The sequence below is a fragment of the Zingiber officinale genome, chromosome 10A (assembly GCF_018446385.1).
Source record: "Zingiber officinale cultivar Zhangliang chromosome 10A, Zo_v1.1, whole genome shotgun sequence".
Lineage (NCBI taxonomy): Eukaryota > Viridiplantae > Streptophyta > Magnoliopsida > Zingiberales > Zingiberaceae > Zingiber > Zingiber officinale.
The window spans coordinates 23,646,294-23,669,177 of record NC_056004.1 but is presented as its reverse complement, the minus strand read 5'-3'; the positions used below and the strand labels follow the sequence as shown (position 1 = coordinate 23,669,177).

The 22,884-nt window shown below is 39.8% G+C and overlaps 2 protein-coding genes across 2 annotated transcripts; one reads left to right on the top strand and one right to left on the bottom strand.

Moving 5' to 3' along the window:
* Positions 1 to 13,617: 13,617 nt before the first annotated feature.
* Positions 13,618 to 14,046, top strand: LOC122026522 (peroxidase 45-like). The gene has a single exon (XM_042585260.1). The coding sequence runs from the start codon at positions 13,618 to 13,620 to the stop codon at positions 14,044 to 14,046; it is 429 nt and encodes a 142-aa protein (XP_042441194.1).
* Positions 14,047 to 14,548: 502 nt separating this feature from the next.
* Positions 14,549 to 22,662, bottom strand: LOC122027479 (RRP15-like protein). The gene is made up of 8 exons (XM_042586464.1): positions 22,159 to 22,662; positions 21,966 to 22,067; positions 21,771 to 21,852; positions 21,496 to 21,515; positions 21,342 to 21,402; positions 15,683 to 15,741; positions 15,130 to 15,234; positions 14,549 to 15,002 (listed from the first exon to the last, which is right to left on the bottom strand). The coding sequence occupies exons 1-8, from the start codon at positions 22,591 to 22,593 to the stop codon at positions 14,940 to 14,942; spliced, it is 927 nt and encodes a 308-aa protein (XP_042442398.1). The 5' UTR covers positions 22,594 to 22,662; the 3' UTR covers positions 14,549 to 14,939.
* Between the last annotated feature and the right edge of the window lie 222 nt (positions 22,663 to 22,884).

Genomic DNA, 22,884 nt, shown 5'->3' with positions numbered 1-22,884 from the left:
CTTCCATGGTTGAGTCTGAAACGCATTTCTGCTTAACACTCCTCCATGAAATGGCTCCACCTCCTAAAGTAAACACATAGCCTGATGTAGACTTACTGTTGTCCCTATCTCGATTGAAATCAACTGTAACCCACAGGGAGCAAATCGTCTGCTTGGTAAACTAGCATATAATCTCTAATCCTTCTCAAGTACTTTAATATATGCTTTACCGCAGTCCAATGTCCTTGTCCAGGGTTACTCTGATATCTGCTGACCATGCCCACGGCAAAACAAATATCAGGTCTCGTACATAGCATTACATACATAAGGCTTCCTACAGCCGAGGCATAAAGAACTGCTTTCATGTCTTCTATCTCCTTTGATGTCTTAGGAGACATCTCTTTAGATAGAGCTATTCCATGCCTAAAAGGTAAGAAACCTTTCTTGGAATCCTGCATGCTAAAACGAGCAAGGATTGTATCTATATATGAAGCTTGGGACAGACACAACATTCTTTTCTTGCGATCCTTTATTACTTTGATCCAAAGAATGTGTGCACACTCTCCTAAGTCCTTCATATCAAATTGTTTGAACAACCATACCCTTACGTCTGATAATACCTTGACATTGTTGCCAATTAACAAAATATCATCTACGTATAGTACAAGAAATACCATCACGTTTCCGTTACACTTCTTATATACACAAGACTCATCCGGACTTTGAATAAATCCATATGACTGGATTACTTCATTAAACCGGATGTTCCAAGATCTTGGAGCTTGCTTCAGTCCATAAATGGACCGATTGAGCTTGCACACTAGATGCTCTTTGCCTTTTTCAATGAACCCTTCTGGTTGCTTCATATGGATGTTCTCTTCAAGACTTCCATTAAGGAAAGCTGTCTTGACATCCATTTGCCAAATCTCATAATCCATATGAGCAGCAATGGATAAGAGTATCCGGATAGACTTAAGCATGGCTACCGGTGAAAAGGTTTCCTCATAATCGATTCCCTCTTTCTGAGTGTACCCTTTTGCAACAAGCCTAGCTTTGAAGGTTTCTACCTTCCCGTCTGTCCCTCTTTTCCTTTTGTAGATCCACTTGCATCCAACGACTTTTACACCATCAGGTGGTTCTACAAGCTCCCAGACCTTATTAGAGTACATAGACTCTATTTCAGAATTCATCTCCTTTTGCCAAGATGTTGCATCTATATCTTGGAGTGCTTCGTCATATGTCCGGGGATCAGGTTCATGTTTACCCGGGATCAAGTCCGAAGACTCTCCCAAAAACATGAATCTCTCAGGCTGCCTTACAACCCTCCCACTACGACGAGGCACTGTCTGTGGTTGTGTATCATGTGTGACACGTGTTGCAGTTTCTTGTGGTACTTCATCTTGTACTGTTGGTACTAAAGTAGACGTGTCCTCTCTTAGTTCTTCTAAAACAACTTTACTACTGGGCTTGTGATCCATTATATAGTCTTCTTCTAAAAACTGGGCATTGGTGCTAACAATGACCTTCTGGTCTTTAGGACTATAAAATAAACCTCCTTTCGTTCCTTTGGGATATCCCACAAACACTCGAACTTCTGTACGAGATTCTAACTTATCAGCATCTGGTTTCAGCACATGTGCTGGACTACCCCAAATCCGAATATGTCTTAGACTAGGTTTTCGCCCATTCCACAATTCTATGGGAGTAGACGAAACTGATTTAGAAGGTACTAAGTTCAGAATGTACACTGCTGTTTCCAGAGCGAATCCCCAAAACAAATTTGGTAATTCTGAGTAACTCATCATCGATCTAACCATCTCCATAAGAGTCCTATTCTTTCGTTCTGCCACACCATTCTGTTGGGGTGTACCAGGTGCAGACAGTTGGGATTGAATCCCGGCCTCTGATAAGTAATTCCTAAACTCTCCTAAGAGGTATTCGCCACCACGATCAGACCGTAGTGTCTTGATACTTTTACCTAGTCGTTTCTCCACATCAGCCTTGTATTCTTTGAACTTATCAAAGCACTCGGACTTGCGGCGCATTAGGTAAATGTATCCGTATCTTGAATAATCATCTATAAAAGAGACAAAATATTCAAAACCACCTCTTACCTGGATAGACATAGGACCACACAAATCAGAATGAACCAATTCTAAGACATCTTTGGCTCTATACCCCTTGGCCTTGAACGGCCTCTTGGTCATTTTACCTTCCAAGCAAGATTCACAAGTTGAAAAATTTTCCAACTCTAATGAACCCAAAAGTCCATCGGCTATAAGCCTCTGAATCCTACTTAAGTTGATATGACCAAGCCTTAGATGCCAAAGATATTCTTGGTTCATTTCGGAAGGTTCTTTTCTCTTATTAGTATTAGAAGATGAGTTATAAATTTCCATGTTTTGCTTTGTGAGAGAAATTGGATTTAAAGTATACAAATTGCCAACTAATGCACCAGAACAGATAATTACTTTATTTCTCTTAATAACTACATCGTTACTAAAGGAAACTGAATATCCATCTAAAAACAGTTTAGAAACTGAAATTAAATTCTTTCTAAAACTGGGTACATAAAGACAATTTCTTAAAACCAAATTTCTATTTCTACTAAAAGATAAGTAGACGTCTCCCACTGCAACAGCTGCCACCTTAGTAGCATTGCCCATGTAGACGGTAATCTCTCCTTCAGATAGTCGTCGGGTTTCCTGGAACCCTTGCAAGGAATTGCAGACAAGATCAGTGGCTCCCGTATCTACACACCAGGTGCTGGTAGATAACACCGCTAAACATGTTTCAACAACTAGAGCATGAGATATACCTTTGTTGTTCTGATTCCTACGAGGACAGTCCGCCTTCCAATGCCCTGACTGCTTGCAGATGAAGCACTTGCCCTTCGGCTTCTTCATTCCAGCTTTAGGTCCTGTACTCTGAGATTTATTCACTTTCTTTGCTGAACCAACTTGTTTCTTCTTCTTCTTTCCTTTCGGCTTAGAAGTAGAACCATTTTCAACATAGTGATTATGAGAGTTGTGACGAAACAATCCTTCTACTGCCTGAAGTTCTGTCAGTAGTTCCGCCGATGAATATACCCTTTTGTTCATATTGTAATTCAGGCGGAATTGCTCAAAACTTCTAGGTAGTGTTTGGAGGATCATATCGATCTGGGTTTCCCCATCAATTTCTCCTCCAAGGATCTGTATTTCGTTCAGATAAGCCATCATCTTTAGGATATGATCCCTCACAGGAGTACCCTCTTGCATGGTGGCTGTCATTATCTTTCTCATGGCTTCTTGTCTAGAAGCCCTATCCTGATGACCAAAGAGTTCCTTGAGATTGTTCATAATATCATAGGTTGTTGGTAAATCTTGATGCTGATGTTGCAATACATTTGACATTGAAGCCAAAATGTAACACCGCACCATCTCATCTGCTTTTACCCATTTCCTATGATATTCAATCTCCTCTTGGGTAGATTCACCAGTAGGTGCTTCTGGACAAGGCTCAGTCAGTACAAACTTATAGCTTTCAGCAGTAAGGACAATGTCCAGGTTCCTTTTCCAATATATGTAATTAGGTCCAGTAAGTCTATTCTGTTGAAGTATGATGGACAGTGGGTTGAAAGTCATCCTAAGAATCACAAATAACTTTTGGTCAGAACTCTAAATTTAGAATAATATTGATTCCTCAAACAATACTATTTTAAATTAACCAAGACCTCAAACCACCGTGAATTTTGTATGCCACGATAGTGTGGACGTATACAAATTCAACATTTGTAAAAGGAGGGTTTTAACCCATTAATTTTATTATCTTGTCAACCTAACTTTTTGACAAATAAAATTAATAGTTGGTATCCTTTGGTCACACGAATAATAACAGTGACTCCGATGGGGAGGATATTATTAAACGTGCCTAAGTGTATACCATTACTTGACACTAAGTCCATTAATAAGATTGTGCCCCTTCCGATGGGGAAGATCACACGCTCTTAATTAACTTCCTATAGTCATCCAAAATGGAAGTTTGTTCTAGTGATCCACAAACAAGCTCATCCGATATGGAGGAAGGCACTCAGAGCCAACGCGCAAGCTTGTTTGCATCACTTACAAACCAGTAATGGAGACCATGGGTTTTACTTAAAAATCCCTCTCCCACTTAGTTATTTATAAATGAGGAATTTTAACTATGCTAGCCCACTAAACATGTATACTAACATACACACACAGCACAATATAAAAGTAATAAATAGAAAATATAATTTTCAACTATTATGGCTTTTATCTATGGTTGTCCTCCGTGTGTTGTCATCCCAAGCTGCTGCCATATTTGGCCACCGCCACCGGGTCTAGCTGTCGCATCCATCTTGCTCCTTGTTCCGCTGCGTCTTTAGTCCTCAGAAGGTTCCACGCTTTGCAAGATTCGATCCGCGACATAAATAGAATTTTACAATTTTGATCATATATTCCATAAAAGGAATGTACATGTATCTAGATCAAAAATAAAATCCTAATAAAACTAAATACAGCTTCTGCTGTATTTTATAATACAATCATGCACACACATATAAATGCCCTTGACATGTCCAAGGGTCCAATCACACACATAAAACTATAAGCCATAATAGTTGGATCCTGCATCCACAAAGTTAGCACATCCTACTATTATCCTGCCTAAATTATGTATGACATGTGCATAATTAAACTAATACCAAATACACAGAGGCAAAACCCTAGCTCTGATACCAATTGTTGGTTGCTACTCGGAAAACCTAGAGGTTCCACTGTACAAAAATTTTGTACAAAGGTCTGAACCTTTTCCTAGCTACCATGTGTTCTTTTAAATTAAATTTTGGATCGCCTGCGGAACTTAACACGTTTGATCCAAAACTTAATCTATTCGTTCTTTTAGGTTTTGACTTGGGTCTCCTGCGGAACTTAACACGTTCGACCCAAATCACCTTAAGTTATTAATTTCATTAAATATTAATTTCCATAATTGGTTCCCAGTACTGACGTGGCGAGGCACACGGCCTTCTTGGATATGGGAGCAACCACCACCTACTAGACAAAACCTTTTATGGAAAGCTAATATTTAATTTCCTAAAATAACTTTAGGTTAACCAAAAAGAACAATCAAATCACAAGGAAAAATAAAACAAAAGAACACAACATCGAAAAATATATTCGAAATACTAGAATCGTAAGCCTCTTGTATTTGGTATTATTTCCATAAATAACTAGTATGATGCGGAAAGGAAAAATTACTAGTTATACCTTCTAGAAAGACCTCTTGATCTTCTACCGTATTCCTCTTCTAACCTCGGACGTTGTGTGGGCAACGATCTTCCGAGATGAGAAACCACCAACCACCTTCTTCTCCTCCTAGGTAGGTTCGGCCACAACAAGGAAGCTTTACCAAGGATGAAGAACAAATCACCAACCAAGCTCCAAGAGATGCAAGCTTTCTCTCCTTCTTCTTCTTCTTCTCCAAGTAGTATCCGGCCACCACAAGAGCTCCAAGGGAGATGAAGGATTCGGCGACCACAAGAGGAAGAGAGGGAGAAGATGATGGCCGACCACAACACCAAGGAAAAGAGGGAGAGAAATAATAGAGGTTGTATCTCATGAAGGCACCCCCTCCCCTTCTTTTATATTCCTTGGCCTTGGTAATTTAGGAAATTTAATTACAATAAAATTTCCTTAATTTTCCTTGACATGAATTAATTAAGAAAAATTAAACAAAATTTCTTAAAACAACATGTCTAGGTTGGCCACATCATGGAGGAATAAATTAGACAAGTTTTAATCAACAAATTAAAACTTCCTAATTTGTTTCCGGAAATAAAATTTCTCTTCAAAAATCTCTTCATGGTTGATAAAAAGAAATTTCTATAATTTTAATTTTTCAACATGTGAATAATTTTTAAAGAGAAAATAAAATATCTCACCAATCTACAAATAAGGAAAAAAGATCTAATCTCTTTCTTTAATCTTTTGAAGATCTTTTACCAGAGAGATATTTTAATTTTAATTCTCTTTAATAAATTATATCTTTCACATAATAAAAATTAAAATTAAAATTTTTTTTTAATTTAATATGGTCGGCCCCCTCTAGCTTGGGTTCAAGCTAGGGCCGGCCACCCTAAACCATGCTTAGGCCGGCCCTAGCTTGATTCCAAGCTAGCTTGGCCGGCCCCCTTTAGGTGGGTATAGAAGGTGGGTATAGGTGGGTATAGTACTCTATAAATAAGATGCTACGATAGGGACCGAGAGGAGAAATTGGTTTTGGTCTCCCGATAAAATTAAGCATCCCGTGTTCGCCCCGAACACACAACTTAATTTTATCAATAATAATTCATTCCACTAGAGAACTATTATTGAACTACCGCACCAATCCCAAATTACATTTTTGGGCTCTTTCTTATTATGAGTGTGTTAGTCTCCCTGTGTTTAAGATATCGAATGTACACTAATTAAGTGAGTTACTGACAACTCATTTAATTAATATCTTAGTCCAAGAGTAGTACCACTCAACCTTATCATCATGTCGGACTAAGTCCACCTGCAGGGTTTAACATGACAATCCTTATGAGCTCCTCTTGGGGACATTATCAACCTAGTATCTCTAGGACACAGTTTCCTTCTATAATCAACAACACACACTATAAGTGATATCATTTCTCAACTTATCGGGTTTATTGATTCATCGAACTAAATCTCACCCATTGATAAATTAAAGAAATAAATATCAAATATATGTGCTTGTTATTATATTAGGATTAAGAGCACACACTTCCATAATAACTGAGTTATTTGTTCCTTTATAAAGTCAGTATAAAAGAAATAACCTCAAATGGTCCTACTCAATACACTCTAAGTGTACTAGTGTAATTATATAGTCAAGATAAACAAATTCCTAATTACACTACGACCTTCCAATGGTTTGTTCCTTTCCATTTTGGTCGTGAGCTACTGTTTATAATTTATAAGGTACTGATAACATCATCTTCTATATGTGACACCACATACTATGTTATCTACAATATAAATTAATTGAACAACTACAAATGTAGATAAATTGACCAAATGTGATTCTTTATTTAACATAAATGTTTACAAAAACTTAGGCTTTCAATATACACTCCAACAAGATAAGGAAATTTGGAGGACCAAATTTTTATTAGTGGGGGAGAATGTAAAATACCGAAAAAATGACGAATATTAATAAGGAAATTTTCTAGAATTTTCTGGAAACTTTTCGGAGACCGTATGGAAGAGTTTACAGGGATAAAAATGCGGCTCAAGAAAGCCTGTTTAGGCTACCCCATTTTAACGAGGAAAAGTTGAAATTTTGTTTTTATTTTTCTTTCTTTTTCTCCTTTTCCTCTCTTCCCATCGTCGTTTCCTTCCCTCGCGTGCCCGCGCCCCCTTTCCTCAATCGACCCGTGCCCTACGGTGCCGACGCCGCCCCCCGACGCGTCGCCGCCGCCCTTCCCCGCCGGTTCTCCTCCTCCGGTATAAAAGTTGTGGCTGAGGGTTTTTGCAACCCTTCCTTCTCTTCCCCTTCTTGTGCTGAGCCCTAGAGTTTTGCCACCGGCGAGACCTTTGAGCCACCATCGACCAATTATTCCCTTCCTTCTCCTCTTCCTCCATCTCGAGTGACCTAGCCGACTTCTTCCTTCCCGACGCCTTCTCTGCCCAAAGCCGGACGCCTCTTCCATCTGCTGTTATCCGGTTCTTCTTTGATCAACGACGCCGTCAGCTATTGTCGGAGCTGCGAAGCCCTTCTATCGCGGAGATCATGCCCTAGCCTCTCTGCAACGATTTGGCAGCACAACGACCACCTTTTGTGCCCTAGCCGCAGTCGCCATGCTTTAGATCGCCGGGGATCGGGAGCATGCGTTGATGACAAGGGTAGGTTCTTGAGTTGTTTTCACTTGATCCTCTCTAGCCTATACCCTAACACTGTCTATGATTGGGTAGCTGATCTTTATAGGGTTTATTGGTGTCTAGAATTGTTGATTCTGCCTTGATCCGACACTGTGGCAGGAAGGTCTCTTTCCACGGTAGATCGGCACACCTATATTGGTTAGGTTTGGATGGTTTGATCACGGTGAAGGTGACAGCAAGGTGAGTTAGGTTGTTTGTTTGATCTATGATTTCCACCGACTGGTTCCAGTGAGATTTTATTTTTGATCAGTGAGGTGTGCTTGGGTTGTTGGGCAGAGACTAGAAGGTGGTTGCTTAATTAGTGACTTCTTGCTTGATTCGGTTGATATCGGTGAGGAAAGATTTCAGCAAGATTCTGTGTTGTGGGTTGCTCTTTGATCCAGCAGCACCTTGGATTCGACAGGACCTCCTTCAGGCAGTACACGTTTTGGCTGAGCTTGAGGTGTGGTTTATGTATCGAATTATGAATAAATTAGATTACTAGATGGTTAGATTTATTAGGGTTTTACCCTAATTGAGCCTCAAGGATTTTTATTTGGTTATGCATTTGAGTGTAGTTAAATAAAATATTTATTTATTGGACACAGGACTTTGACGCGAAACGAATATCTCGACGTCGTATTTGGATCGGATTGGACTTTTCGATTGGAGGCGGATACCTCGACTTATCTTTTTTATATGTCTTGTTGATATGTCTAGTAGGTTATAGCCTTTAGTAATAATTATGTTCGTCCTTGTTTCGGTACGTCACTACCCGATACTCGTTACATGCTTGTTTGCTCACCTGTTATGCATTTTATGCTAGTACCCATATGATTATATATATGCTCAGTGAGGTAGTGACATACCATGCTTGTTATGTTCAGGACCTAGGTTTTTAATATCCTATCTGACCTGTGTACTTTAGATTTTCGTATTTGACCATCGATATTACGGTACTCATTTTTATATATATGGATATGGTTATGCTGATCAGTTTATTGCTATGCTTAGTGTCATGCATCATGGTTGCATGTTGCGTGATTGTCGGCTCCACTATGGTTGAGCACATCGCCAGTTACATGTACTGCACACACCACCACTCATGGATTAGTGGTATATTAGGCAGGTGTGTGGCGGTTCTGCTGTTTGGCTCCGTTGGTCAGGTGACTCAGCGTGGTAGCCGGCAGACAGTTCCGCTCTGTTTGGCTCCGCTGGCATTTAGTGTAGCAGCGTGGTAGCCGGCAGACGGTGGACTCTGTTTGGCTCCGTTGGTCAGGTGACTCAGCGTGGTAGCCGGCAGAGATACCTCCCCGTCATCGTGTACCGGGAGATGAGAGCATTAAGCTCCCCCATTTATGATTTGGGGTCAAAGGACATGAGTACTCCGACAGCATCCCGTCCACTCAGTCACTCATCAGGAGTAGTGATGGTAGAGTGCACGGTTGTCACAGCCCTACCCACTCGGTCTCACCATTGTGCGTGAGATGACTGACTGGCGTCAGGGGTGATCAGGACGCATCATTAGCATCATACGCATTTATGCATTTATTGCTCGTGTTTGCTGCACTTATATGCTGCATTTGGATGGATGCATATGTTTGACATGCATACAGGATTTATGACACTTCCGGTCTGACGACCTGATTATTCTGATAGGTGGCCCTGGTGAGTACAGTACTCTTCAGCATTTTCTATTATGCATTACTTTCTTTTGTTCAGGAGACTGTACTCCATAGTTATTACTATTTGTTATAGTTTACTATACATGTCAACTAGGTATCTGCTGAGTTGTTGAACTCACCCCCGTGGACACTATCTTTTTCAGGTACCAAGTTGTTTATGGAGTCGCTTGGAGTATCCTGCTTGTCGGTCCCCACGTCACATCAGAAGACCTGTCTCTGCCTTTGTTATTGTTATTTTTGGTATATGTATTTGTTTACTTATCTTTGTGTTCCGGTTTTGTGTCCGGAGTGTTTGTTTTGGTTGTGTGGTGTAAGCATAGCCGGTTAGCAGTTTTTGTGCTTTGGTTTGTATTGTGTTTTTGTCATTTTCCGTTGTGTTGGTTTTGTTTCAGCCGTGTGGGCTGATGATATATATATAACTGCGTGGTTGTGTGTATATTCCAGCCGCCTGTGGCTGATGTATATTGTGGATGTAGAAAGTTTCAGTTTGTCCGCCGTACAGGGGAGGTGCTGTCGAATTTTCTTCGAACAGGAACTCCCTCGGGGCGTGACACCTTCACTTAGCTTCACTCACCAAGACTCAGTATTCGGCTACCCAGGGATCAGGTCCTCCAGACCTGTCCACCTGGCTTCCACGATCTTCCGAGATTTTCCTTGCCTAGCCTACAACTAGGACTTTCCAAATCTCAGTATTCGGCTACCCAGGGATCAGGTCCTCTAGACCTATCCACCTGACTTCCACGATATACCGAGATTTCCCTTGCCTAGCCTACAACTAGGACTTTCCATGCCTAACCCTGTTAGGACTAGTCACTCGATTGACTTCTCACCCTTGCCTATCCACGACTAGGACTTCCCATGATCAAGCTCCATTAAACGTACTTAAACATATTTTTCGAACATTAAAACTTTGGAGGTTGATTGCACCAACACAAAATAGCCTCGCTCCAAATGATAATTTTTCAAGGTAGGGGTTACAGGTAACTCGAGTTGTCATCGAGTAGGCTAAGATACGGGAATCGAAGGTTTCATAAAGCAAAAGTGGGGCTTCTGCCCCTTGTGAGAAGATGAGAAGTTCTTTAAAAAATTAAGCTTGACTTCGGAGGAAAAGAAGAATACCTCGTCTTCCATTCTCTTCGAGTAAAAAAAAATAATGAAAGATTCGAGGAGATAGGGGGATTCAGTATAGTCGAAAGAGGATGATTATGCTGGTGAGGATTCAGAAAGAGTTTGGACCAAGCTGAGACAAAGGAATGCTGAAATACTAAGACACTTCAGAAAAGAAGGCTGGGATGGGAAAATGAAACCCACTCAATAAATGACTCCAGAAGAAGGTCACAAAATCAAGAGGAGAGTGATCTAGACAGAAATTACCATTCTGAACTACTATGTAATAGTCGACAGGAATCCTATAGGTCATCCTTATTTGATCTAATTCACTGCGGTAAAAATTTGATTCAATGAATCTGTACCAAGGAGCAGAAGACGACTCTACGGCCATGGAAAGATATGATATAGAGAAATGGAAGCTAAAATCGAGGATTAGAGAATCAACTATTGTTCAAATAAGAGGGTCAAGGCAAGGATTAGACACTTACTGAAGAGTTGGAGGCGGAGTACTTGGAGACAAAGAAGATGACAGCGGTAGTTACAGAAGCAAAATTTGTGCGATAAAGGCAATGATATCTCTCTCCGACCTAATATACCTTTGTTCACTTGATTCCAACCGTTGGATCTTTGCAATTATAAGGATGGGATTGATTTTCATCCGTTCGATCAGATACATGGATCAAAACAAATCTTAGTAATCATTGTCGATTCGGATAATGCTTCATTTTCTTTACAGATGGTCATATCATGTTAATGAGACACAATCTCAGAAACATATTGACGTACTCCGGACTTGAGGATCAAGACAAATGTGCATGGTACATATTTAATACTCATGACCGCAGTTAATGCACAATATATTCTGAATTATGCATGAGATTTGTCATGTGGCTGATACAGTTGGGATGGCAAGAGCCGCCTTGTTTAGCCACATAATAGTCCAATTAGTCAGACTCTCGCCTTCTTCAATTAGACTTAAGGGGAAGATAGTTGATATGGAAGGTAATCAGAGGGTGACATATAGTTAAGGGGAAGTTAATAGTCTTGTTGAGGTGATGGCTAAGTCAACAAAGGTCACTCCCGACTCCTTTCTGTGCCCGGCTCTAAGCCATCCCTGATCCGGCGCCACGGTCTGTTCTGTGTCATCCCTGACACGTCATTGCTCCCAGCTCTAGGCCGCTCCCCAGCTTAGTGCCGCTCCTGATTCCATGTCGTCACTAGCTCCAAGTCAATAGAAAGCTGCCTCCTTGACTCCAGATAGTCTCTAACTCTGTGTGGCCTCCGACTTTAGACAGTCTGTATGGTCTCCGACTCCAGACAGTCCCCGACTCCATGTAATCTCCATATTTGTATCATTCTCGACTCCACAAATGAGGCATGGATCCATTGCTCATGGAATATACGGACAACGTAGCTATTTTCTTTAGAGAATATGAGAAAACACAATCATTTAATTTATTCTAGGAAACGTGGTTAATGTAAATGGGAATCTGGAATATATGAAGAACATGAAGACGCAATTACAACTTTATAAAAAGTCGCTTACTCCCGGAGGTACACCCCTCTAGACTTCTAGAAATCCTAAGTCATTGTTCTTTCTCTTCTTTGTTCTTCGACGCTAACCTTGTTCCCACGACTGTTTCATCAAAGTCAATACTTACATGCTAGATTTTAGTACTTCTATTTCTAATATTTATCATAGAATATATAAAAGGCTATGATTAGGTGAGGAAGTAGAAATTTTTTTTCGAGAAGGCTAAATTGCACTGATAAATTTTTTCGAATATATATATATATATATATTGGATGGTTACTTGTTAGAATTTGGTTTAAAATGGAGAAGAGGAAGAAGAACGGAGGAATGATAGAATTTGGGAGGAAAATCACATGAAGACTCAACCTTCAACTTTATAAAAGACTATGTTTTTTTAATACCTTTTAGTGGAACGAAGTATTCCACTTAAGGGTATTAAAAATAAAAAATAAAGCCATGAATCTTTTGTGGCTTAAAAAAAACCTTTAGTTAAACACAACCGTTCTTCCATCATTTTTCATGTTCTTCATATAAACATGAAAATTTTGGACAACAAATCTATCTTAGGTTTTTCTTATATGATTTTTTATAATAAAAAATTATGTTATATTAGAAAAACTTGATCTAGCATACAAATAACAAATTTGAAAGAAAACTTAACCTAAAAGTCATGAAAACGATGAAACGTAAAACTTTGATACCACATGTTAATTCCTGGAAAACCTAATACACATGAATTCTAACACACAAAAGCTCACATATAGCAAATACAATAACAAAAAGATCTAGTTCATTAATTAAACATTACATAAAAATAATATATAAACATAAAGAAAATGAACATGATTAAAGAGTCATCCTTGTCTTTAGCGTCGTCCAGAAAAAATCACTGTGAAAGAAGAAGCGGAAGCAAAACGAAGAGATTTTCCATGAAACTTAGGGAATGACGGTGCTGAAAAGCTTTAGTTCAATGGGAAATAAAAAACTCTATCAAAATTATCCCTAAACCCTTAGAAACTTCCTCTTATATAGTGAACCAATCCGTTATCAGCTCAGATGACAACAAATATGATTAAAATATTCTACACATTCAATTCATATCCGATAACCCGAAATCTAATAAGCTTAAGTTAAATCATTTTTAATAGATTTGATTTGTATTCATATACACAACATACAATTAAACTTACCAGTTAGACATAATAACCAACACAATCTTCTGACATAATTTCTAACTCCATCAACTCATTCATAACTTTAAGAACAAAAGGTTACAAGCGGGATCCTCTAGTCAGTAATTTGTGGACCAAAGAATGGTCCATTACTTATGATTAGTGGATTATGATGAACTCCATCTATTTAAATGATGGAGTTTATTAAAATGGACCAATCCCCAACCAAGATGAGCACACTCTCAGGAGCGCACACAATCGGGCTGGCGCACTGTGGTGCATTCACCAGCAGGATCTACAACTCCAGCTCGGGCACGGGCGTGGACCCGATGCTGGGCCCGACGTACGCGGTGGAAGTGCCCAACGTTGACGATCGACGAGGAGGTACTGATGGACCCGTCGAGCTGCTTGGGGTTCGACAACAGCTACTACCAGGGCGTCCTGAGGAACTAGGGATGTTCACGTCGGACCAGTTGCTGCTGACGTCCCCATTTTCGGCAGGGAAGGAGAATCTGTTTGCAAGAAACTCGGCCATCTTCCAGAGCAGCTTCTCGGCGGCGATGGTGAAGATGGGCAACATCGACATCCTAACGGGGTTCAACGGAGAGATACGTAAAAACTATAGAGTGGTCAACTGAATCGAACAAATCCCAAAGTAATTAAGAAACGTAAACGAGATCGAAGTAATCGACGCGTGTGTTTCAGAAGCTTGTTGCCAGGGCAAATGCCTCCGTAATTTAGCTCCATTTTATTTTCTATGTCATCTGAATCACGTAAATGTTATCGCCAATAATTAATGCGACAGAAAGTATATCAAAATCAAATATTAAATTCAACTTAAATTCGAATGAGACATTATTCTACCGAATGGACCTTTCAACCGTATGGATCTTGCTCCTTGTTATCATGTTTGCAAATTGTTTGAATCAAATCGATCCTAACCACGGATGTCAAGAAAGTAGTAGAAGATCATAACTAGGGAAATTTTGCTTTTGAAGAAAAATATGGAGGATCGAATTCAGTACCATGGTAGGGATGAACTTGTCAACTACTACAAACTAATACAAGTCTCTTATATATGATTATTCATGTGACGAAGATTTTTCGTATCACATTCCCATGGGGGGAAGCATCAAAGAATATGACAAATGAAGATTGATTAATGACTAAAAAACAAAAGAACATTGTAGCTTTCTTGCAGCAATAAGAAACAAATTGTTGGCATTGCTCTAATTTGCTCCTTACAAACTGTGAAAGGAGAGCCTTTACATGTCCCTCCACAATCTACCTTTTCTAAACTTTTAGCAAATCCCTTACAACTATGAAAATAGTGACTTATATCGAACATGAAGTAGCATAGTTTGCCGAGATAGTTTCATCTCCACTCGTTACTACCAGATGGAATTCACAAGGATCGCTGGTGCCTATAAACTCAATCTCTACAGTGAAATACTGAGAATAATTTACCTTCTTTTTCTGCAAACCGAGCTTCCAGCACTGAGGAGCGCATCCAGTAATGTTCTTCCAGTTACTATTCGTCATCTGAAGAACTATCAGATAAAACTTTCTCCCCATTGACTGCTGCTGCAGGTTCCTGTGTGCAGAAGAAAGATGTCCTATAAGCATTTGGCTAGATACCAGAGCAAAACTTTGACAGGTCATCAAAAAAATAAATGAAAAGTCCTATAAGCAAGCAAAGTATTCATTCTTTTTCCACTCACCGCCATTTTATCCCAGTCCTTCAACTTCGAATGTGTAAGCATGTAACTGTCACGTAGGGGGGCCCATCCAGGCTCGTCCTTGTTTCCCTTATTAGAATCAGAGATCTACACAAAGCATGCATTTTATATTAGTCCAGTTCATGGTAAAACAAGTCATTGAGGGAACACATTGATAAAAACCTCAACAATTTATCCATGAAACTCCCAATATAATTTTAGAGAATCTCAATGTCAATTTAGAGGTATCATACTAGAGCTTTGCAAGAGAAGGCAAGAGATTTAAAGAGTCTTGTGACAATACTTACACTGAAATCATTTGTCAGTAATATGCGAAACATTAGGCATCAAACTAAGGTTGCATGACGGTAATAAGAAACTAGGAAAGTGAACTATAACTGACTAAATTGTAAACAGAAGAATAAATCATACTAGAAAGCTAAAAAAAACATTAAAATATCTAAGTGAAAGGAAAATGAAGAGTAGCAGCATGCACATTGCATTTATAAGGTGACTACAACCAAAACAAGTCGTGTGATGAAGAGTAATAGCATACTTGTGGTGCTGGCTTATGTAGCTCTGAAAAAAAAGCTTGTTTTCTTCTTTTTGCCAGCACTGTTGAAATCACAAGAAACAGAAGTCACTAAAGAATGCTGAGAAAAATGAATTTACATTTTTAGGCTACGTTTAGCTAAGGACACAAATGATTGTACATGAAATATCATCACAGAAATAATGTTTTATAAATTCGAGCAATGTGACTACAAGAAAACTTGGGATTTAGCTTAAACTATGTCAGTTGTCAAACACAAAGGTCAAGCAACCAAAACTTGGTCTTCTACTCTGCATCCAAAACTAAGGAAAATTTAATTGCTCTTACCTGTGGCAGATCTAAAACCCAAAAGGTATTGAGTGCCACAATAAAATAAAATAAATCACCTAAATGTCTAATTTCATAAGCGAGATGATATGATAGAGAACAAAAACATCTCCCCAAAATCTATATGACAAAAACACATACAAGATCTCTGAGCACATACTAGTTTAATTTCTCAAATCTCACTTACCATAGGGCATATCATTAGCATCAAGTGCTACATGCTCACAAAAAATACTAGCATACGGGCTATTATTCATATCATTTCAAAAGGACAAAAATATAACAATTGCCCTGGGCATGCTTTCATAGATAGAAATTGTTGAATGAACGTCTTGTTTTCATACATAATATTAAATGCATCTTTTTTTATATTAGTAACTAAATAATCATTCACACCATGATTTCTCATTCAGTTTCATGATCTATTTTTAAAATCCTCATTGCAGAAAAAACTCTCCATGTATAAGCATTAGCAATAGATAAAGTGACTGACACCTTCAAGCAAATATATTAATGGATAAATTTCATTTTTTTTATGTTTCAATAAACTTTTTGCAACAGTATCAATCTCTTTCCTCATAAAGAAATGGATCATTTGTTTGCATATCAGTTACCTCGAGTTGATTATCAAAGGCTAGCAATCTATAAGAGAAGTCATGTGGATAAAACTGAAAAGAATGAATCAAAGTAAAGCATGAAAAGGCATCATATGTATTAAGACATGCTACACAAAACACTCAGTTGTTACTTCGTGAAATTGCCTGTCTAGAATAACATAAAACAATCCCACGAGGTACTTTACTAGATTTAAAAGCTAAGTTTCATGTCATCATTGTAGTCATTCTCTACTTACAAATATTTCATCTGAGCTTACAAACCTCCATTATCTCTCAACACTTCATGTGAGATAAACTAGGTGTTAGTTTCCACTTTCTAATATCAAAAAAGATTTACTAGTACATAACACCAGCCTTATTACTTTGACCCCTAGTTGAACATATATAGAATCAAAGAAAACAAATGGTGCAAGGATAGTTTCCATTGCACAGTTCAATTTGTGAACTCGATCATAAATTACTAAGGCACTAATTGTTGGAACCCCAAGGTTGGTTTTGGTGTGATCAACAAGTTAAGTTAGGTTCTGTTGTTTTCTAACCTTGTGTCTAAGTGTGCAGGAGCTTAGGAGCACAGGTACTCGAGCGGAAGACGCAGCTAGCGAGAAGGACGGCACGCGGTGCGTCCGAGGGACGAGGCGCTGCGGAAGAGTACACCGGCGGACGAGAAGGAAGTGCGCGCGATGGTTCCGAGGTACGAAAGCCGGAGCAGAAGATTGCTCGAGGAGCAAGAGACGCAGCTAGGGACGAAGTCTGCGGATGAGTACGCTGGTGGACGAGAAGGGACACGCGGCAATTCCGAGGGACGAGAAGCCGGAGGGAAGCACGCTCGAGAAGACCGGAAGATGGGTTCGGGTGAGCCCTATTCCGGATGTCAGAGATCACCCAATCAAGCGGATCCGGAGCAGAAGACCCGGACCGAAACGGGAACTTAATGGAGAAGTGGTCCCGGACAAAAAGTCAACCGCAGTTGACTTTTTGCTCCGGGGCGCCCGGAACCAATCCGGGCGCCCGGACCCTGATTTTGACCAAGATCGCGATTTACGCGATCTGAACGTTGGGGATAAAACTTTATCCCCCCAGGGCGCCCGGAACCCTTCCAGGCGCCCCGACCAAGGCTATAAATATAGCCTTGGTCCAGAAGCTCTTCATCAGTTCAGAAATTGTAAACAACACTTGTGTGCTTCCACTGTTTAGATTAGCTTCTGTCTTTCTATGCTTACACTGCTGTAAACGAGGCTTCTCCGCCTGAAGGAGCTCTTAGTGCGATCTTCATCCTTGGATTAACAACCTCCCCGGTTGTAACCAAGTCAAATTCGGTGCCTCGTTTTTATGCTTTATTTTCTGTTTAATCTATTTTTTATGTGTTAGCTTAATCGTACGAGAAAGGGTTGTGTTTGATTTTTCAGGGCTATTCAACCCCCCCTTCTACCCGGCCGCATCGGTCCTACAAGTGGTATCAGAGCCGAGGCGCTTCAGGAGGACTAACCGCCGAACGAAGCAACAAGATGGCCGGATCCAACATCCACGCACCAAAATTCGAAGGGGACTTCGCTAGCTGGAAAAAGCGAATGGAGGTATTTCTTGAAACAGATTATGATTTATTACTAACAATGGAATTTGGCTATGAAGCACCGAGGGCAAAGCAAGAAATCAATGGTCAAAGAAGGAGCAGGCTGACCACGTGGCAAACAAGAAAGCAGAATTTCATCTGCTAAGTGTACTTCCAACACAAGAAGTCAATCGAGTTGGTACCTACAACTCGGCAAAGGAGCTTTGGGAGAAATTCCTTGAGTTACACGAAGGAACATCCGAAGCCAAACTTGCAAGACGGGATTTACTTCGTAACCAGCTTACAAACCTCCGATTTGAAGAAGGTGAAACAATTGCACATCTACACTCGAGGATTCAGGAACTCATCACCAGACTTACGAATCTCGGAGAAGAGGTAAGTAACCGAGATTCACTAAGGTATGCCCTAAATTCCTTTCCTAGAAACTCAAAATGGGCATCACTAGTAGATGCCTTTTACATTTCAAAAGATCTAGAAAAAATTTCATTAGACGAATTCTTTTCAACTTTTGAAGTGCATGAGTCAAGATGTGCAGGTCCGAAGGAGCCCAAGAATAATGTCGCCCTTAAAACTTCGAGAGACGAACCTGAGTCAGAATCTTCTCTCGACGACGAGGAAATGGTAATGATGGTAAGACGATTTAAAATATTTGTAAATCTAGAAAATCTAACCATCCGCAGGAAGAAAGAAAAGAACCATCCGCTGCTACCATTGCGATGAAGAAGGGCACGTCGAGGACAATTGCCCTAAGCTCAAGAACAACGAGAAGGACAAGGGTAAGAAGCCTATCCAAAAGCGCAAGACCCTAAAAGCGACGTGGGACGATACGTCGTCGGAATCAAGTCGAGGAGTTCTCGGGCTCGCTTTAATGGCGAGTCATCAAGACGACGACTGCGAATCAAGCTCTTCCGAAATGAGCATCGATGAAGGGGAGCCACGTCCAAGAGAGCAGAGTTTCGGGGGAGAAACAGACAACGAGATCGACAAGGTAAGTGAGGTACGATCTCTTCCTCCTAATAAAATGTTTAAATTCATTAAAATTTTAACAAAAATTGCTGCAAATTAGAAAATAAAATAAAGATTTAAAAGCAATATTAGCTACATCTTGTCCGTTAGAAATGCTAGATAAATCAAATTTAGAAAATGAAAAATTAAAATTAGAAATTCAAAATTTAAAAATTCAAGTAGAAAACTTGAAAAACTCTGCTTGCTCATCTAAATCCAATTTTAGAAGGATCAATAATTTGAATTGGTATTATAGATATCACCAGGGACAAATTAAAAATATCTCTAGAAAATATGTCCCTAAGAAATTTTTAGTTAATCCAGTAGGTTGGAACCTTTATTAGGTTCCTAAATCTTGCTTAGTGTAAATTTTAAAATCAAAGTTAGCGCTTTAAGTGAGAAAATTAAACAAAAATTTCTTTATGGGCTTTGACTAGAAAGTGGTTGTTGCTCCAATAACCAAGAAGGCCACTGACTGGAAGCCAAATATTGAAATAAATGTTTAATTAATAAAGCATTAATACTAGAATTATTTAATGCCTTAAAAAGTTATTCAAACATGGTTCAAAATTTTGACTTAAATTTTTTTAAAATAATCAGTTTTTTTTAAATTCTATTTTCAAAAATAACTTTTACTTAGAGTGTTTAGAAAAATTTTCAAAAACTATTTTTTCCTAAGTTAAAATCTTAAAAAAATAATAAATAAATAAAATTAATCTCAAAATTCTTTTACTTAAAATTTTACTTAGAATTTATTCTGCTTTTATTGATTCAAAAATATTTTTCAAATTATTTAATTAAGTTTTATTGATTGCAAAGTTCTTTTTCTAACTTAGAATCTTTTGACTTAGAAATTTTTTTTTAAGGTAGCTTTTCAAAATTTTCTAAGTTTTTAACCCTTAGATTTTTTCTTGGAACCCCATTTTTTTTGTGATCAAAGGGGGAGAAGGATAAGTATAGGTCTAGGGGGAGGTAGCCTAAAACTATTTTTTTTCTACCTTTGTGCACTAAATTGTAAATTTAGTTAGTTTATTTTTTGTCTAGTTAACCCTAGCTTAACTTGGGTTGATCACACCAAAAAGGGGGAGATTGTTGGAACCCCAAGGTTGGTTTTGGTGTGATCAACAAGTTAAGTTAGGTTCTGTTGTTTTCTAACCTTGTGTCTAAGTGTGCAGGAGCTTAGGAGCACAGGTACTCGAGCGGAAGACGCAGCTAGCGAGAAGGACGGCACGCGGTGCGTCCGAGGGACGAGGCGCTGCGGAAAAGTACACCGGCGGACGAGAAGGAAGTGCGCGCGATGGTTCCGAGGTACGAAAGCCGGAGCGGAAGATTGCTCGGGGAGCAAGAGACGCAGCTAGGGACGAAGTCTGCGGATGAGTACGCTGGTGGACGAGAAGGGACACGCGGCAATTCCGAGGGACGAGAAGCCGGAGGGAAGCACGCTCGAGAAGACCGGAAGATGGGTTCGGGTGAGCCCTATTCCGGATGTCAGAGATCACCCAATCAAGCGGATCCGGAGCAGAAGACCCGGACCGAAACGGGAACTTAACGGAGAAGTGGTCCCGGACAAAAAGTCAACCGCAGTTGACTTTTTGCTCCGGGGCGCCCGGAACCAATCCGGGCGCCCGGACCCTGATTTTGACCAAGATCGCGATTTACGCGATCTGAACGTTGGGGGATAAAACTTTATCCCCCCCAGGGCGCCCGGAACCCTTCCAGGCGCCCCGACCAAGGCTATAAATATAGCCTTGGTCCAGAAGCTCTTCATCAGTTCAGAAATTGTAAACAACACTTGTGTGCTTCTGTCTTTCTGTGCTTACACTGCTGTAAACGAGGCTTCTCCGCCTGAAGGAGCTCTTAGTGCGATCTTCATCCTTGGATTAACAACCTCCCCGATTGTAACCAAGTCAAATTCGGTGCCTCATTTTTATGCTTTATTTTCTGTTTAATCTATTTTTTTTATGTGTTAGCTTAATCGTACGAGAAAGGGTTGTGTTTGATTTTTCAGGGCTATTCAACCCCCCCCCCCCCCTTCTACCCGGCCGCATCGGTCTTTCACTAATGTTCATAGAAATAGAGAGATGAATTTCATAATTGGATCCAGTATCAAAGCATGTCAAAGTATGGATTCACCATTCATTACCTTTTGCATCTTTGGAACTCGAAGGATTCGAGCCACTTTGTGAACTCTGTGCCTTACTTACCTGGGAAGAGAGTTAGATGTTACTGTCAAAAATAGCAAAACCACCATATGCATGATAATTTACAACTCAAAAGTGGCATGTTTGTCTTCTTACTGCATTGAATAGCTTCACAACTGAGAATCCAAGACATCGACACACATGCAAGAAGAATACTATTTAGTTAGATGTAAAAGAAAGAAAAACAGTTTGTAACAACCATTCGAAAGAGCACAACTTGTGTAAGTTTTAAGTGCTGTCCTTTGAAGAACTCAGATTACCTCCTTAAGTTGCAACACTGATAAAAACTACAAAACAGTGTATAACTACCATTTGGAATAATAAAAATTGTGAAGTTTTTAATTGTCATCCTTTAGAAGCACGAAGATTACCTCCTTTAGTTGCAACACTGATAAGAAACTTCTCCTTTGCATCTAAGAAATTGTCAGGCTTTGTGTGGCCCTTCTCGTCTGCCTAAATTATATATTAGAAATAAAATGAAAATAAATACACACTATATTTATACGGCCCCCAGTGAAGCCCACATAAAGGATAGAAACAAAATGAAAGGTAATAATTATACTGACTGAATGTCTTTGCTTTTTCGTCTCCCCCTTCATCTTCTGTTCAGAATCCTCTTCTGCAAGCTTCTCCGCGACAAGCTTTTTGTGCGCTGACAATATTGGACCCTAAGATGACCAAAGACAAAAAAATTAACGGAAAAAATCTTTTCCCCATTAATCTCGTTAAGAATCAAACACCTCTAATTATAACGCTTACAAGGGGATCATCAGGGAGGTTCCTCTTCATAATCTTTGCAAAAGCGACCTTAAAAGCCCTGCAACCCTCGAGGAGCCTGGTAATCCCATGCTTCACTCCCTCCTCATCCTCCTCATCGCCTTCAGAGCCGTCACTTCCGTAATCTCCCACACCCAAGTCCTCGTCTTTTTCCTCGTCGCTAGAAGGATCCTCTGGGAAATCTTTGTCTGCGTCATCCGCCTCCTCGTCCGAGTTATACTCCCTGGCTCTCTTCTGGAACAGCTTCTTCATCTTCTCGGTAGGTTTCTGATGCTTGGCGGTTCCCATGGGTGTCGTCCTCTGCCTTAACCTCTTCCTTGAGCTCTTTGCTTTGCTGTGATTCGACCTCCTCTTTCTAGCAACAACCGGATTGGCGGCGACGGCACCTGCGTCGAGGGTTTGGAGCGCGGCCGCCATGTCGACGACGGCGAGGTTCTGACAGATCAGCGGAAATCGATCTAGTTACGACGACGAAACCTGAACCCTCGTCCCTCGCAATGTAAAAATACCAAAGTTTAATTGGGCCGGGCCCGGCCAACAAGCCCAATTAGGTGTAAAATATCAATTTAAAAAACTTTTAATAAATTTATTATTATTAAGGATCAATAAAAATGTATGTAAAACTCTATGATCATTTCCTTCACGTTATCAAACTCTAAAAGTTGATCAAAACTAAATATACAATTATTTTGTAAATTGATTTTTAAT

What these genes read in the sequence shown, in the direction of transcription:
- LOC122026522 (XM_042585260.1), top strand. Translation starts at nt 13,618, where the DNA reads ATGGACCAATCCCCAACCAAGATGAGCACACTCTCAGGAGCGCACACA.
- LOC122027479 (XM_042586464.1), bottom strand. Translation starts at nt 22,593, where the DNA reads ATGGCGGCCGCGCTCCAAACCCTCGACGCAGGTGCCGTCGCCGCCAAT. An exon ending in CGAAAAAGCAAAGACATTCA is followed by an intron (nt 21,853 to 21,965) that starts GTCAGTATAATT and finishes TATATAATTTAG; the next exon opens with GCAGACGAGAAGGGCCACAC. An exon ending in TTGTGAAGCTATTCAATGCA is followed by an intron (nt 21,403 to 21,495) that starts GTAAGAAGACAA and finishes CTCTCTTCCCAG; the next exon opens with GTAAGTAAGGCACAGAGTTC.